General features: G+C 40.6%; 1 protein-coding gene across 1 annotated transcript; it reads left to right on the forward strand.

Annotated features, from left to right (window-relative positions):
- The first annotated feature begins 53 nt into the window (after positions 1-53).
- RUVBL1 (RuvB like AAA ATPase 1) lies at positions 54-17,096 on the forward strand. The gene is made up of 11 exons (XM_074836785.1): positions 54-265; positions 988-1,074; positions 1,720-1,852; positions 5,718-5,869; positions 7,154-7,243; positions 8,092-8,241; positions 9,611-9,674; positions 10,877-11,075; positions 12,936-13,038; positions 16,150-16,241; positions 16,513-17,096. The coding sequence occupies exons 1-11, from the start codon at positions 125-127 to the stop codon at positions 16,670-16,672; spliced, it is 1,371 nt and encodes a 456-aa protein (XP_074692886.1). The 5' UTR covers positions 54-124; the 3' UTR covers positions 16,673-17,096.
- The last annotated feature ends 652 nt before the right edge of the window (positions 17,097-17,748 follow it).

Below are 17,748 nucleotides of genomic sequence, written 5' to 3' on the forward strand. Positions count from 1 at the left end.
AGAGCGCCGCCACAGGGGCCAATGGCGCGGCGGGGCGGGCGGAGGCGGCCGCGGGCTGGGAGCCTTGGTAACGCGCGGGCCGCGTGTGGCGAGCGCGGGCGGTTGGGGCCGGTTCTGCCCCGCCATGAAGATCGAGGAGGTGAAGAGCACCTCGAAGACGCAGCGCATCGCCGCCCACAGCCATGTCAAGGGGCTGGGGCTGGACGAGAGCGGCACCGCCAAGCCGGCGGGGGCCGGGCTCGTGGGGCAGGAGAATGCGCGGGAGGTGAGTGGGGGAGGGCGGCGGGGCCCGGCCGGGGCTCCCCCGGGGCTCTGCAGCCTCTGGCCCGTTGAGGTGGAAGCCTCGGGGGCCCGGTCCAGTCTGTGCTGGGGGCTCCTACAAGTCCCGTTAGTGAGTGAAAGTCTTTACCTGAGCTCCTCCGCGTGTTCCGCTGCTGTGAGAAGCCGTGGCAATAGTCACGGCTGTTCCTTGCCCCGCTACTTCTTCGCACTAGAGAGCGTAAAGGGCAGGTGACTGCCTCGGGGATTTTAGGCGTAGAAATTGGGGTATTGAAGGCAACGAAACCTACCAAAAGTCCAGAGATTTGGCGTAAGTGGGGATTGGAGCTCCTGTTTCCGTCCGGTGGCTGGCCCTGGGCTGGTGCTTTAGCTGATCTGTCGTTCGGAAAGTCAAAGATTAATTTTCTGCTTTATTTTTAAGCGTTTATATATGCATGCAACTCCAGGAGGGGGAAGGTAGTCTGTAGTCTTACGCTGAGCTTTGTCGTCTGTGATTTTTATCTTTTTTTAGTGTCTGTCAGGTAAAATGATTGTAGGAAGTAAGTTTTTCTGATTTTGCCTCCCTTTTTGTGTGCATGAAATTAAAATCCTCTTTATTTTTAGCGGGCTCACAAAACCTAATATTCCTAAACACTATTAGTGATATGGGAACAAAACATATTACAGCAATACTTGTGTTAAGAGTGTAAATACTGATTTAACTTACAGGCTTGTGGGGTTATAGTGGAACTAATCAAAAGCAAGAAAATGGCTGGCAGAGCTGTGCTGTTGGCAGGACCTCCTGGCACTGGCAAGGTATTTTTCTCTTTGATATGAAATAAAGTAATTCCAAATCTATTTTATTTTAATTTGTTGTCAAAACCATTTTAGGGTAGTGGTTACATAATGTTGTCATCTACTGGAACTTTTTTCATCAATGCATTGACATGGTTTCCTGCTTTATATTTTGATTTTGCCATGTCATCAACGTTGGCAGTATCCAGTGGTGTGTTCAGGCATCGTTAGCATGGAACCACCTCTGGTAGCTTACAGAACACATAGGTAACATGGTCTCTGAAGAAGAGTCTTAGAAGTTAATTTTATATTAAAAGCCTAAATAGTTTTTGTTTTCTTTAAAGCCTAATAGTTTTTGCTTTGTTTACTTTTTTTCCCATGATATTTAAGGCTTTTTGTATTTGTATCAGATGTCAAATTCAAATGCCCAGTATTGTTTCTTTAAGGTGTTTTATAAGTCTTTGATATATGATTTATATATGTCTACCTTGTTTTGGGGAGAGGAGGGTTGTTATATGGGAGAAATATATGTCAAACAGAATAGTCTTAATATTAAATTGATGGTTGATATATGGAAGGTAATATGATGAGGAAAGTTAACTTTGTGCAGAAAGAATCCTTTATTAATTCTCATAAAAATTAATGTGTGGATTTTGTTTTTTTAAGACTGCTTTGGCTTTAGCTATTGCTCAGGAACTGGGAAGTAAAGTTCCCTTTTGTCCTATGGTTGGAAGTGAGGTCTATTCCACTGAGATCAAGAAAACAGAAGTTCTGATGGAAAACTTCCGACGTGCAATTGGTAAGTTTCAGAAAAATGGAAGGATTAAGTATTTGCATGATACTTACTCTGCTTTTTCCCAGTCATCTGAAAAGGAAAAACTTTTCAGTGATCACAGTCATCTGAAAAGGAAAAACTTTTCAGTGATCATGGTGGTTTTCAGAATATTGTATGTTCTTTTGTTCAGTGCTGATCTTAACTTAGTGAATCTCTTCCATACTTAGTGGAGTCAGGTTTTCGGTTTACAATAATTAAATATGGTTTATATTATGGTTTATTCTACTTCTCCAGATTCTCCTCTCATCCTCCAGGTTCTTCTCCTGGTTTTGCCTGGGACTCTGAATAAAGCTGAAATAAAAAAATTATTTTTAGTTTCTTACATTAGCAGAAATACTTGTAGACAGAGAAATGGGCTCACCTTTTTTATTTCAGTGATTTTCCCCTACTAAGCAAACAGTCTTAATCAAGGACTCCCAAATAGTAGTGTTAGGCTGACTTAGTATTCCAGCAAGCACAAAGGAAGTTCCATGCCAACAAAATAAATAACTTAATGTCTTCCTCAGTTCTCGAGTGCTTTTACAAGCTTGATGTAAATTGGTTAAATTTGCAACACAGCCTCAGTGAGTATCTAAAATCTCTTATGTGATTGCTGCTGACAGCTGATAAATGCAGTTAGAAGTGGCCCGTGTTTGTATGAGGATTGGCTAAAGATAGCCTAACCGATTTCAGTACTGAACGTATTAACAGTTAATTTTCCTGGTTTCTGTACCACGTTTCCCCTTGGACTTCATCGCAGTATTCGGTGGCAGTAAGGTGAAGAAGTCTCTCAGTTCTGCAATGAAACAAAAGTATTCCATTGACTTTTATAAGAAAGCAGCTCTCAGTAGTCTCTGCTCTTCTAGTTACCATGGATCTGGCAGGGCCTGGGGGAGGGAAGCCAGAGACTGACTAGTCTGCAAAATTTCCTTGATGTGATGAAGTTCCCTGTCAGAGATTTGGAAACCTGAACCAAGAGGTGAAACTCACGCCATCCATGTTGTCATTTCCAGAGATAGCAGTATTTTAACTCTCGGAGGTTTAACAGCCAGCTACATTGTTAGTTCCCTGCATTCCCTGGATGTCAGCAGAGAGACACTTCTAAACAAATATTAGTGTTAATGAAAGATGGAATTTCTTTTATTCCTTTCTGTTGAATTCCATGTCACATTTTCATAACACAACCTTTATTGAATATTGTTATCAGTGTAAAAAAAGAAAAAATCTGAAATATTTTAAAGGACTAGTAACCACCTTTAAATCTCGGGTATGTTTTAGCTTCCCTGCTTGGCAAATAAATAATGTACAAGGGTGCGTTTTTAAAAAAAGGATTCTGTGTGCACAGTGCAGTGTCAGCTGTGACTGGGTGCAAGAGAAGCTTCAGCTCACATGTCAACCAGCACCTGAAGTATTCATTTAGGTTTTTTGTGTGATTTCTTGTTAGCAGGTTCTGTATATTATACATTTTACTTTGAGGGGGTTTAGCCACCTCCATTTATAAAAATGATCAGAGATCTTAACATCCATTTTCTACTGAATTTTTTTTTTTCTTGGAAACAACAGATTCTGACTGGTTTGGACCCATCACCATATAAGAAAACGAGAGTGAGTTTACAGAATTTTTATTGTTGAGAGTCTTTTAATAACAGACTCGATGCCGTCTCCTGGCCACGTACTATTTGGGGTATAGTAGAGAGTTTATAATATGTAGGAAATGAGAAGATGGAATGGTTGTACAGGTTAAAAAAACTTCAGCTGAGAGCGATTAATCCTGTATAGAGCTTATTAGCAGCTGGCAAGGATGATGACAGTAGCTAATGTTAGAGCTCAGTTGCAGTAAAAAATGACTGCTGGAATAGCCACTTAAATAGCGTATCTGTTCCCTCTGTCTCCAAATTGTAACTGCCAGTATATCTAACAGGCACTATTTAACTCCATGCAGTGCTATTGAACCAAAATGGGAAGTAGCCCACAATTACCAGCTTAGACTCCTGGGTCTGATTTGTAAGTAATGTCTCTGTTTAAGAACTCTTGAGAATGAAGTTCATAGTTGATACGTGCAGATTCATTGGAAAACAGGATAATCAGCAGCAAGTTCAAAGCATCAATTACCTTTGTTCAGATCATGTTCATCTCGATGTTTTCTGTGGATGCGTCTGTATGAGCACATCATTTTGGTTGGAGGCTTTTGAAGCAGATCTCGAGGTTGTCCTTTGTGTTGTGGAACAAACTCTGAGCATGTGAATTGGATTCTTTTCAGATGAAATGAGACTGGAAGATGTGCTTTAGCAGCATACAAAATATACCCCAAACACAAATGGCCTTCCAGTTTTTCAGAGCAGCATAGAGCTTGTGGTGAAGGTTTCAGAACAAAACAAAAAGGAAAAGCAAACTCGTTAACATCCTGTTCTTGACACCAGCAGTTCTACAGCACAGATTCCCACATTGCTCCACATTCCTTGCATAGGTAGCCTGTATGATGTAGCCTTGTCTAGGTCAGTTTTATAACTGAAAGGTTCATGAATTTTTTGTCTGATCTTTTGGCATACCTGAAAAATATTCTTTTTAAATTACTGAAATTAACTTTATATCGAACTTTTAATGTAGTGCTAGTAGTTCTTACCAAGAAATGATCATGTTAACCACAATTAACCTATTTGTCACATTTCAAATCCTGGCCTTAATTTGGGCCCAGTAGAGGGAGACAGACCTGTACTTGTCAGTTCTTTATATTCCCCTATCAGCAACTCAAGATTACTGGTGAAGTGTCTGATCTATTTCAAAGCAAAATGAAAAGTTATGGAACAAGGAAAGTTTTATAAAGTCCTAATAGCCTCAGACTGGGCAGGATGACTTCCTTATATCTTGTTACAGCCCATTCATTATTTTTGGTATGGCATGTGTGTCTCATAAAATACTTTATAGAGTCTCTTCAGATGTGGGTTCTTTGAACTTTTATGTAGTTAGAATGTATGCATAATTGTAGTGGTGGTGGTGATAGTGGTTTTTCTTTGGAACAGTCTAACCATAAAACTCTTCGGCTCTGTATTACTCGTCAACTTAAAATAACTTAGTTAATGACAATAGTTGTGACTAGAACAGAAGATACTCAGATACTATGATGATTGCTCAGCTGTCTGAAAAGCAACGAAGTAAGGATGTCATTGTCAGCTATTTTGAAATACAAATTTCAAATGTACATTATAGCAGTTTCTGCTAAATTTTATCTAGCTCATCTTCTGCTATTAAGTTGAAAAACATTTTAAATGGTTCATTAACCTTTTCTTAATTTTATGAGGTTCTAACACTATACCTGTTAATTTATGTTATTTTTAACTCGGTTGCTAAAATGTAAAGTTTTTTATGGGGCTACATTTTTCTCATGTCTTTCTTTACTTTGCACGGCTCTTCTAATGGCCCAAAAATTGTGTAAAACTTGCAGTCATATTAGTGTCACTAATTTCAGAATATGATCTGTTTCTCTGACTTCAGTGTAGGGGAACAAATCAAGCAAATCCCCTCTTTGGGGGAGGGAAAAGAGAGAGGATACTGACATTTGCTTCAAGAACTAATAACAACAAACAGAAGAAATTCTTAGACTTTAATAAACTGCTTTGCAGGTCAGAACTTGGGCTGAACTTTCATTCTGATGACACAGGATGAATATTCTCACTTAATATTGAAGAAAAGAACAATAATTCTTCTTTCTACTTTTAAAAGTAAAAAATTACCATTAAATGTAATGTAGCCTAATAATAAGTTACATTCTGCTGGCAGCAATGCAGCAGACTCCCGAGTGTATACGGCCACTGATTTGTGTACTGAAACTCTTCTAAACCATTTCTTGCAGGGCTGAGGATTAAAGAGACCAAGGAGGTTTATGAAGGAGAGGTCACAGAGCTAACTCCATGTGAGACTGAAAATCCTATGGGAGGGTATGGCAAGACCATCAGCCACGTAATTATAGGACTCAAAACTGCCAAGGGAACCAAACAGTTGAAGGTATGTATGGTGGAGTCTCAGAAATTTCCTTAAGTATTTCAGGTCCACATCTTCTATTTTTAGCACCTCTTATTTCCATTTCAAGCTCTTGATCCCCATCTCTGTAAAGTGAGGATGCCAGAAGGGTGTTTTCTTTTGTTGACAACTTTATTCTACCTCTGAGCATGTATGTTTATCTGCTTGATGGAGAATATTCAGCTGCTAGTCTTGACACTGGGGATAATCCCATCGCTCAGTGAGCAGCTCCTCTTATTTTCCTGTTTGGCAGCACACACTTGTATGTCTTCAACGAGTTAAAGGCGAGTTTAAGCAGGAACAGATCCTGATGCAGTTTTATAGCATTACTGGTACCACAGAAAAAGAGGCTGATTTGGGAATCTGAACTATGATCTAGCTCAGCCTGTGATATGCTCACGCTGACCCTGGCTATAAATTCATGTTCATGATAACAAACATGCAAGAAAGGTCTTGTTTGGTTTTGTTTTCCTGAGTCTCAACGAAATTTTTGAGGATGGTTTTGGGAAATCTTGCCAGCTTCTGTATAAATTGTCCTTTCTGTCACATCCCTTCTTTCTACATGGGGAGGAATGCTCTAGTGAGTATTTGACAGAGAACTGGAAATTGAGCTGGTACGTTGCCAGCTCAGACCCACTTTCCCTTTTGTTTTCTTGTACAAGTCTCTGTCCATGTTGTCCAATTTCCCTGTCAGTTAGAGTACAAGAGAACTGAAAGCTGTCTCTGTTGTTAAGTATCATCTTGCATTTGTTCACTCTGAAAACAAGAAAATACAGAGCAAAGTGAATAAACATGTACTGAGGGAAACAAAAGCATCTAATGTATTCTGCATCCACTCTCCTTCACACAGCTCCATGGAGGATAAAGGCTCAAGAAATCAAGTAACCTAATTCAATGCTATGGCCAGATTTTTTTATAAAAGTTTTGCTAGAAAGCAAACGAGTGCTGATCCCTAGGTATAAACATACTGTCACATTACACAAAGGCATATTTTGTGATGGTGACTATCATGTTTCTGGCACTTACCATCACTTCCTTCAGACAGCAGATTTTTTTTGGTAAGAAAGTAAGTTCTGTGCATCATCTTTCAGATTTATTCTCTATCACTACTCCAAGTGTTACAGCTTTATAAAATCCTAGAGGTTTTGTGAGGGGAGATGCAGTTGAATTTTGTCTGGTGGGAGTGGGCTTCAGGCTAAATTTCTTTTCCTTGATTACCATAACCATATGGAACTGCTTTGACCACCTGTGATGTTTGCTTGTCTCCAGCTGGACCCAAGCATATTTGAAAGCTTGCAGAAGGAGCGAGTGGAAACTGGTGACGTTATTTATATTGAAGCAAACAGCGGAGCCGTGAAGGTAAGAGAAAAGTTCTGCACTTTTATGCAGGTGTATGTATTCTTGCAGACCTTTCTCTGCCTTTGTCAGAAGGCTCTCTGATTTATTAACCTTAACTGACATGAAATGGTTACATGGAAGTTTTAAGAAGAGCCAATGTTTTCCTTATCTGGAGAGAAAATTCTCTCTTGCACTGAAAGAACGTGGTCATCTGGTTCACAATTAAGGTCATCTGGCAAGGAAGCTATCACTGATGCTGTCTGGATGAGTTTTCTTTTCTGTAAGAGTGAGACATCTTTAAGGCAAAGGGGGAAAAAGCAAGCAACTTTAGTCATTTTCAGGCTGACATGTGCAGTGTATTTAATCTTTCTTTTATCTCTCTGGTATTTTCTCCACAAGATATATACATGTAGAAGGGAATACTGCATTAGTTAGCATTCTTTTCATATCTGATTTAGAAAGTAGCGTACAGCGATACTTGGTGTTTAATGGATGAGCATAATATTTTGTATCATATAATAAATCACCCACCTACAAAGGAGTCTTGAACAGTTCTCCCAATCTCTAGTTAATCTGCTGGATTTGTCCTTTAGCAAGAATTGCATATGGTTAAAAGAAGGGGAGAGAGGAGTGGAATATTCTTACCACTAGAAATATCAGGTGTTTTTCAACAGAGTTTTTGAGCTTTGATCAGTAGATAGGGTATGCCTGTTGCTAAGCAGGGAGTGGGATGTCTGAATTGTCAGCTGAAGCTTGTCAGGGCTGGAATTGTGAACTAAGCCCTTTATCTTTATCAAGTTCATGTCACTCAAGGTTTTGGCACTGAAACTAATTCTATACCTGGGTTTCTCTTCTTTGCTTTTCCTCAGAGGCAAGGCAGGTGTGATATCTATGCTACGGAATTTGACCTTGAAGCTGAAGAGTATGTTCCCTTGCCGAAGGGCGATGTGCACAAGAAGAAGGAAATTATTCAAGATGTCACCCTGCACGACTTGGATGTGGCCAATGCTCGACCTCAGGTATCTGACTCCACAGATGGAGTCTTTACAGAAAAAACATTTGACATATGATGTGATGCTTACTAGAATAATCGGGGAGATGTAGAAAGTCGAGCTGTCCTAAACCACCCTCAAAGATTCCACTGTAGGAGAAGCAGTAGGTGTTACGCCCTGAAGGCCCGTCCCTCTCTCCCCTCCTCAGGGAGGTGGTGCTGCACTTGGCTGCCTCAGTGCCCCTGCCGTAAAGGGGCAGTTGCTGGGTTAGGATTCGTGCACCTGCTCATGGAATATTTGTCAGAGTGTATTTCCTAACGCTACAGAGAACAGCCTTCTAGCCTTAGCAGAGCTTCCACATGGGATCTGCTACCTTCACAGTTAATGCCTAAGCCAGGCCTAGCTCTCTCCTTCCCTCCACTGCTGTGCCCCAGCCCCTGCAGAAAAAGAGCAGTGTGGGCTGCTCCTCGTGACCAGGGAAGGAGACTATTACTTTCTCTTCCAAAGGAGAGTTGCATACAGATGAGAGGTAGCAGCAGCCTGATCTGCATCATTTTATTTATTGAAAGTTCTGAATGCAGATTAGCATACTCTGTTCTGTGTTTGTGGTTTTGTGGCCATGAAATGGAAACTGCAAGCACTGTGATAAAAGGTGACTGACTTTTTGAGTGCTATGGATTCTGTTGATGCCCCTGCTTCCCTCAGAAATGTTTCATCACCTCTTGTTAAATTTCCTCGTGACTTTCAGTAGAGCTCTGAACATACTGCAGAAAAAATAGTGAGAATAGAGGAGAATTACTCCTTGCTGTATCTTAACATACACCCAGTATTGAGGGAATTCCATCTATGTCATGAACAAAAGCCACTAACAGTAGAGTATCTTTGTTTAAAGGCTGGCATCCCTACAGTGTGATAATGGAACCTCTTAACCTACTCAATTTCAAAATAAACATCACTCTTTTTTTTTCCAACAAAATCATTTATCTGATAAAAATCATCGTATTCAGAAGTATTAAAACTCAGAATAATCATTCCTGTGTTGACAGGTTGAACACCTACCGTGCATACAGGCAATCTTAGTCTCTGTGTTCCCTGACAATTTCAGTCCATATGAGCTTCTCGGAGATAATTTTTTGAGAAGAGGATATCTCATTTTGGTTGTTCTATGTTCTCTGAATGAACAAGGCTAAAGAAGGGGGGAGGAGGTAGCAAAATGATAAAGTTTAGGATACTGCTGCCCTGAAGTGACCTAACCTTTGACAGATGATCATGCCGATACAAAGTATCAAGTTAACTGCAAGAAACAACTTCTTTAACCAATTCCTGATTTATAAAATTCTGAAGATAGGTGTTCAGTGCGAGACCTCATAGCTGATCTGTAACTTTCTTTTCCTAGGGTGGGCAAGACATCCTTTCTATGATGGGACAATTGATGAAACCTAAGAAAACTGAAATCACTGGTATGAATCCTGGTATTTTTAGACCAACATAACCTATATGTTTGCCAGTTAGAAAAGGATTAAAAATAGGGTTACTCATGCAGCATCTCTAAAGGAATACCGATGTAATATTTATTCATAAATATTCAGATTTTCAAAAGCAGTGATCAACTGCTAGAATTGCAATGGCTGAAAACAATACAACACGTTACTGGTTCACACATACGGTCATAAAATACATCCTGTACTCTGCACCCCTCTTCCTGAGGAGGAGGAGTCAGAACACCAGTGCCATCCCCCTTTTCAAAACATTCCTGCCAGAGAGTGCGAGGTTCACCCTTTCGACAAAGAGCCAAACTGAACAGCAGCAACAAAAAAAATAATCTAAAAAAATGTTAGGATGCATTCTTATGTGAAGCCACCGTACTGAATTTCTGTGGAGTAGAAAAATGGCTTCTAAAGACTCTAACCTTGGTTTGGTTTAGGCACCTCTATAGCAGCTGCCTGTTGAGTTGATGCTCTAAGTGCACTGCTGCTTTTCCTACCTACAGATCATTGGAGAAAAAAATACCTACAGAAAGATCTGTTCTCCTTTTTGCTTTGAAAGAAACGGTGTTTCAGTAAGTGACTATCTAAATTTAGATCAAGGTCTGTTTCAGTACCTAACTGGAATGGTGGTCTTTTGAAGTATTTTGTCTGTTCCAGAGGTCACTTTGCTTATTCTGATGTCAGATTTATTGATGTAACATCTTGCATAGCTTTGAGATCCATATGTTCACAGAAATTTATATAGCCCTATCTTTTTTTGTTGTTGTTAAACACAACTTCTTTTTTGAAATACAGTAGCAATATTTCATTCTTTCAGTGATGTTCTTTTCAGCCGTGCTTGGAAACTAAATTTCATGTTTTAAACTGAAGTTTGACTGACTTGCCCCCTGCCAAACTCCCCAAACCAACAAAAATCATAGTTTTTTTACAAGCAATGAGAGGGAACAGACTACCCCAATTAAATGCGAGGAGTTCAGTTTAGAAATATTTTCTTGCACAGATGTCTCCCCGATACAGGACTGAATGCCACAGAATTTTAGTGTCACAGAGATTTTCCTCATGGCAGTAAGATACCAAACCATAAAAAAAATCAAGGAGAATTTATTTGCTTTAAGGCTTTCGTACAGACCTGTAGTTCACTAGCAGAACAACTAACAGTTTCGTTTTGTTTTCAGACAAACTTCGAGGAGAGATAAATAAGGTGGTAAATAAATACATCGATCAAGGCATCGCAGAGCTAGTCCCAGGTGTGCTCTTTGTAGATGAGGTTCACATGCTGGATATTGAGTGTTTCACATACCTGCACCGAGCGCTGGAATCTTCCATCTCCCCCATTGTCATCTTTGCTTCCAATCGAGGAAACTGTGTTATCAGGTACGATGTCTGAACTTGAATTTTCCAGTTTGCATTGGTCCATAAACGTTGGAATTAGCTGCATCAGTAGAGTTACCATCTTTGAAGGCTTTTGTCTGTGACACCTGTGATAACACCCTGCATGGGTTGCAAGCTGCATCAGTGCTCAAGAACTGCTTGGGATCTTTGTGATGGGATAAGCATTTAATGCCAGGCTGGCTGAGTGACAGCAGGATGGAATTCCTCCTCTTATTTCCCCTGACACATCCCTCTAACAGCTTCTGAGCTGGCTTGCTTCCTGCATGACCTGTGACAATCACCCCTCTCATTGGATACCTCCACACCTCTGTCGCTTGCACACTAGGGGCATCAGAAGCACCAGGGCTACAAACTTCTGATATCACAGTTTCCTGCTTTTTCTGGATTATTCTGCTGTTTGCTATCCTCACTGCATCAGACTTCAGCTTCCTGGTCTTACTGCTAAAGCATGTCACAGTTCAGCCTCTCCCTGCTCTTCATTCTTTCCTACTATGCTGGTTTGGCTTTCTGTGATTCTTCAGTCTTGCCAACTAACTTGTTTTTCATCTCCAGGCCAGTTCGTGCCTCCACTTCAGTATCTTGCACCCACACAACACATTCTTTGCATGTTCAGTAAAAGTGCTCTCCTCTTTCAGACTTCTGTAAGGTCTACTGCTAATTTGTGGTCTAGGTCTAATTATGTCTAAACAAGCTGTCATTAGCAATGATTGCTACTCCTTAAATTGATTTAATTCAGCTGTGTAACCAGCTATTCCTTTCCCTCTTAGAGGCTCATCTGGTATTAATCTTTCTCTGTTTGCATTGCTTAGAAGTGAAGGTGATAAGCCCTTCAGAAATGTTTAAGGTGGACATTGCAGCACTCTCTTTGCAAGGGCATAAAGAGGCTGTCTTGTGAAAGTAGAGCAAATAGACATCTTGAAAAAAATGTGATTTAAGAAAGAGAGTTTTCCATATAATAGTTTTATCTAATATTGCTAAATTAAGCACTTAAAAGCAAGCTCTTAACTCTATACCACTGCCTCAGGTAGTTAGTGATGCTCTGATTTGCCTGCTGATGGTTCTTAAAAGGATTGGGGAAAATATGAATTGTATAGATAGAATAGTTGATTCTGTAACCCTGTACCAGACGGGATCATTTCAGAGGAGAGGACACCATCTACTCAAGAGTGCAGCAGGTGATCGCAGGGTGTTCTGATTCATTTCCCAAGGAGGACCATGGCCAAAGCTGTAGTGCCTGAGCACTAGCACTGAACTCAGAAATGGAGTTCTCTACCAGCACTTCACTGTTTTTACCTGCAGTCTCTGTAGATCTCATGAAATCTGGATATATATTGCTCTCTACAGACCTCCACTTCTCAATCTGCTGGGTGGCAAGCGTGAAATGTCAACCACTGCAGTACTCACTGGAGGGACTGGGGGAAGGATTGAGCAGGGTAATGGCTTGCTCAGCAAGAGGGGATGTTCTCCAAAGGGATGATAGTGTATATAATTTCTACTGATACTACTAAACAACCTCGAATGATTTGTTCCTTCCTGGAAGATACCTTGGAACATTAGATAAGACTGTACTGTAAGATACAATGCAGGGAGGCGTGAAGGAAAGCACCACCTCTGACGATTTTTGAGTGGCATGTTTAAGAGCTCCAGAAATAGTATCCATTTCCCTGAGGCTGCCCAGTACGAACTTCAGACTCAAATGTTTCCTGTCTCTATCTGGGGGATGTGTCTCTGAGGGGAGACACAAGAATTGTAAACTAGTGGGTGTGTAGTCACAACTGATTTTAGTCAAATCAGTGTACTGAACTCGGAATAGTATCTGATCTCTTTCTGTTTCCCCTTTAGAGGCACAGAGGATGTCGTGTCTCCTCACGGAATACCGCTGGACCTGCTGGACAGAGTGATGATTATCCGAACCATGCTGTATACACCCCAAGAAATGAAGCAGGTATGTGCAGCATTTGGAGAGAAATCCTGAAAAGTCCCTGGAGCTCTAGTCTCTCGGGATGACTGCTCTGTCTGGGTATGCTGTTACTGTCCAGCTGTTAGGCACGTGGTGGTCACCAGGGTTTGTTCTAGGAAGTTTACCACTTCCTGAAGGCATGCTGCTTTAGTAACCATTTACAGTAAGCTGGTTACAACTGTGCATCCAATTTCCACCCACTGAGCTGTACGGGTGAGTGTTATCTAGAGCTAAAAGTGACATCTCACTTGTGTGAAGTGTTCGCTGACCTCTCTTGCAGATGTGCTTTCCGTGGAGTTTGCAGGTTCCAGCAGGCTGTGCTTTTTCAGTTAGTATGAGATGAAATGACACATTTTGGGACCTTTGGTCCCAGACCTCAGGCTGTTCCTCCATGTAAGAGATGAGAGGGGTTGAGGAATGCAACTTCACACACTACGCTTCTGCCTTTACACCCTGTACTACAGCTTTAACCTCCTGTCTCCTGAAACTGGGAGGATTTTCATGCTCCCAGTCAGGTTTGGAAGCGTAAGCACAGTACGTGTGGCGGAGATACGCTTCTGAATGCTTGAAACTTGTCCTGTGGGGCCACCGCAATGTATCGTGTATCGATTATAACGCTCGGGTGCCATTATGATGCACCGTGTCAAAGATCCCCCTCATTAGCGTCTCAATGCTGCGAAGTGACACGATGCAGAAGACATTACGGTTTATCATGTCAATTCTTTGTATTATTTAAGAGATAGTGTCAATGGAGGAGAGCGTTGTCACAAGATAATAGTCTCATGCTGCTGGGGAAGTGCCAAGGTGAAGCCGAGGCATTTATCGAATATAAACGTTGAGGCAAAGCTTCATTTCACTCTGTTTGAGGAGCTTTTCACATACGGCTGTTAGGAGCCATTCTCAGGATGATTTTTTCATATCTAAAAGGGCACTTCAAAGCATTATGGTACAGGTTACAGTAGAAGCAGCCCATTGATTTAATAACATGATTATGTTTTGTCTGTATACAAAACAGACTTTGAAGTGTGACTTTTACTCAGTCAGGAGAAGTTAAAGACTGTTGTCTGGACTCCCCTGTACCGCAGGTGAATTTTGTGTAGTTTGGGTATTAGGAGTAGTTACTTTTTGTTACAGTTGCTGCATATAATACCTGCCTGATGTGCTGTGTTACTATGCAGATAAAACACTGTTACAGAGCTCCTTTCTGAACTGTTCCTTTTCAGAAGAGCTGGGTAAGTGCTGTGATTTCCACTCTCCCAGGGGTGAGGGAAAGGAAGTGTTTACAGTAGCGTTTCCTAAAGCTAAAAATAGAGTCCAGACGTTATGTCCCATAAATCATGTTCCCACAGTCAGATAATCTCATATTCCCTTAAATTAAGGTTTTTGAATGGCCTCTCCTCTTGGGAGAAGAGGAGGAGCTATTACACTTAACTTTGGTTTCTAACTAAGTGCAGTTGAGAGGGTTTAAAAAGAAAATGTCCATAAATTTATTTCTCTATTTTTGCTCCCATTTTTCTGTCATGCTAGGAAGAAGTTTTCACTGTTGACATTTCTGTGTGAGACTCTGCCTTGGCCTTTCACAGTTCATTTGTTTATCAGCACAAGAATTGTCCATTTGTCTACTGAAAGTTTGTTCATAACCAGTTCAAAATATTTCTCTTTGTGTTGATAAAGTAGAAATCCCATTGTGTAGCTCTGCTCAGAGAGCGAGACCCCCTGTGCCTTAGGGCAAACAGAACAGGAAGAAAATTCTCTTTCATGCATGTGCTAGTCGGGTATTGTTGTAATCAACCTTCTTTGCATATGTGCCTGCTGTTAGATAGAGTTAGAAAACTGGGGCTTTTTGTTCCTAATGTATTTTACCTGATAAACACTTCTTTTCCTGTTTCATAGCAACTTACTTATCTATTATTTGCTGGGTTAATGGCTTGGGCCTCGATCCTTCAGTCAGGTTCTACCAAGTCACTAGATAAAAAGTTCTTTTTAAAAGTTGTTAAAGACGTGGCGTTCAACGTGCCATGTTTCTAGAAGGGGAAGAGCAAAGTAGCAGCATTTGAATGGATGGAAAGTCATATTGGAGTGATCTCAAAGATAGAAAACAAATCTTGAATTTGAAATTGCAATTTGCAGCAGCATTGCCAATGGTATTAATATCTTAGCCCGACTCCCTGCCGTCTCAAGCCCCTCTCTTTCCTCTGTTCCCTACCCTGACTCCCCTAGCGCATTTTTATGGCTTTAATTTAAACGAGTGCTTCTTGATATCTTGTTTACAAAGCTGCCAAAGTGAAAAATACCTGTATTATATGAGGCTTGCAGTTCCAGAGTTATCTCAGCACCACAACACAACATCATTATCCAGTCTGCCCCTTATCACTCAGCTGGTAATACGGACTATCGAGAGACTTGTGCCACTTTTGTTACAGCTTTATATGCTCAGGCTTATTGGTGATATCTTGCTCTCCAACTTTGTAAAGATCTTCAAACTGGTACAAGCCTGAGACTGTTCTTGAAAGATTAGATTCTTCTTAGTGATTTTTTTTTTTTCTTCTTCTTCTTGCAGGAATAGGTGAATCATAGAAAGTAACTTTTTGATTTATTTTACTATCTTCCTGTCAATTGAATAAAAAGTGTGTTGTGAGCTGCTAAGGAAAGGGCACAGCTTTCTGTAGGGCTTTTCGGCGCGGCAGCGATACTAAATTTTGCAGTGGAACTGGCGTAGCTGTCCGCAGGACTCCGGCTGTCACGTACTTCCTGCGTACCTCTTCGGTTTTCTTGTATAAGTTCTCATATTCTGCTCCTTGTTAGCAGATACACTTTGCTAACCACGCAGAGTTATCATGAAGAGTTAGGACTCCAGACATGTTACTCCACCTGCCTTTTGTGATAATTGGTTTTTGAACATTATATTTGCCTATTCAATAACTTAGAATTATACAAATTCTAGTTTAGTGGTAAGTTGCACTGGGATGACTCTTCACGCCATCTTGTTTTTTCATATGTCTCATCTAAGCTGACAGTTTTCGGATACTAAATGGAGCAGTTTAACATGCTGATTTTGTTTGGGCTGGTACCTCACTTACTCATTCATCCCAACAGATCATAAAACTTCGTGCTCAGACAGAAGGAATTAATATTAGTGAAGAAGCTCTAAACCATTTAGGGGAAATCGGTACCAAGACAACCTTAAGGTAAGTCGAGCGCAGTCGGCTTTTCTCTGAAGTGTGACTGTTCCTACAAACCCTGTAGGATAACTCACTCGGAAGTGAGACAGCCCTCTGCCATAAAGAACAGCGCTAACATTAAAGAGGAGTGGTAATCCTCCTCTTTCCTCCTTTCAGGAATGCAGACTTGTGCTGCTGCCGGTGGAGCTGTGTGTTCCGAACGGATCTCCCACCCCTACACTCACGCAGTCCCGTGGGACTGAGCTGTAATTACTCCTCTGCCTCTGTTTGATCGCAGGTACGCTGTGCAGTTACTGACCCCAGCTAACCTGCTTGCCAAGATTAATGGGAAAGACAGCATTGAGAAGGAGCATATTGAAGAAATAAATGAACTTTTCTATGATGCCAAATCCTCAGCAAAAATCTTGGCTGACCAACAGGAGAAGTACATGAAATGAAGAGCTTATGTTAGATGCTTTGAAGTGGCTTTAACCCTTACCCAGGACTGGCTTGATTGAATGAGAAATGTTAATGGTTTGTCTCTTTTGGGACTGGAAAATATTTAAATGTTGGACTGCTTTGTCAGGCCAGAATTAACTATCAAGTGTTCCCATTTCATTATCAACAATACGATGCTCCATGATGTCTGTGTAACATCTTAGTCTCCCTTTCATGAGTATATATAAAACGAGTAGCTCTTGACCCATCAGTTTTGTCTTCAGATTTCATTACAGAAGAGCTCTAACTGAAGTTGATGCTTAAGAACAGTCTATTTTCTTTATGAATGTTGTTTTAAAATAGTTTCCTTTTACAGATGAGAACTTTTTTTTTTTTGAATCAAAGTTTGTCTGAAGTGCTTTATAATAAAATATTTCAAGAATATTGGAAGCCTGCACATGTTTGCCTGGGTGTTGACCTGCCTAAGGAAACAGTCAAAATAAGTTGGAATTAACAAAGCCAAATGTGAGTTAAATGGATCTAACACAAAAACAGATCTACAGCAAAGGAAAGAAATAGTAATGGGACCTTTTTAAAGTGTTTACTTTTTTTAGGTCTTATTATTATTTTCTGAAGACATGCAAAAATATGTAATAGTAATTATCTTGGCCCTGTTTAAAGCCTTTCTTCCAGAGTAACTGAACCTTTCTTTGGGTTTTCTTAAAGGAGATAAAAATTGCTTTCCATCATGGTTAGCTATTTTTTCACTATGTTCTTACCCCACTTTCTTGATCACCCGGGATCAGGAAAAATTTGCAAACTAAAACTGAAATCCTGCTCTGCATGGACGTTGTATGAACCGAGGCGTAGTCTCCTGTTCACAAAGGATGCTTCCTTGGTTTGTAAAGCCTGGGTACTTGATTGCTTCACAGCACTCTGAGGATAAATGATTTAAAGATTAAGATCCGTGTAACACTGAAATACAAATCTATGTAACCATGTAAACGGATGAACTAGGAAAAAAATGTAGAAGCTTTTATAAAGTGACTAACCTCACGTTTTTTTATTAGAACCTTTAGTGACTTAAAACACTTTA

This window comes from Strix aluco, chromosome 11 (genome assembly GCF_031877795.1).
Source record: "Strix aluco isolate bStrAlu1 chromosome 11, bStrAlu1.hap1, whole genome shotgun sequence".
Lineage (NCBI taxonomy): Eukaryota > Metazoa > Chordata > Aves > Strigiformes > Strigidae > Strix > Strix aluco.

Coding starts and splice junctions, on each gene's coding strand:
- RUVBL1 (XM_074836785.1), top strand. CDS start 125: ATGAAGATCGAGGAGGTGAAGAGCACCTCGAAGACGCAGCGCATCGCC. Junction 1,853..5,717: donor AAACTTCCGACGTGCAATTG/GTAAGTTTCAGA, acceptor CATTTCTTGCAG/GGCTGAGGATTAAAGAGACC. Junction 8,242..9,610: donor TGGCCAATGCTCGACCTCAG/GTATCTGACTCC, acceptor TTCTTTTCCTAG/GGTGGGCAAGACATCCTTTC.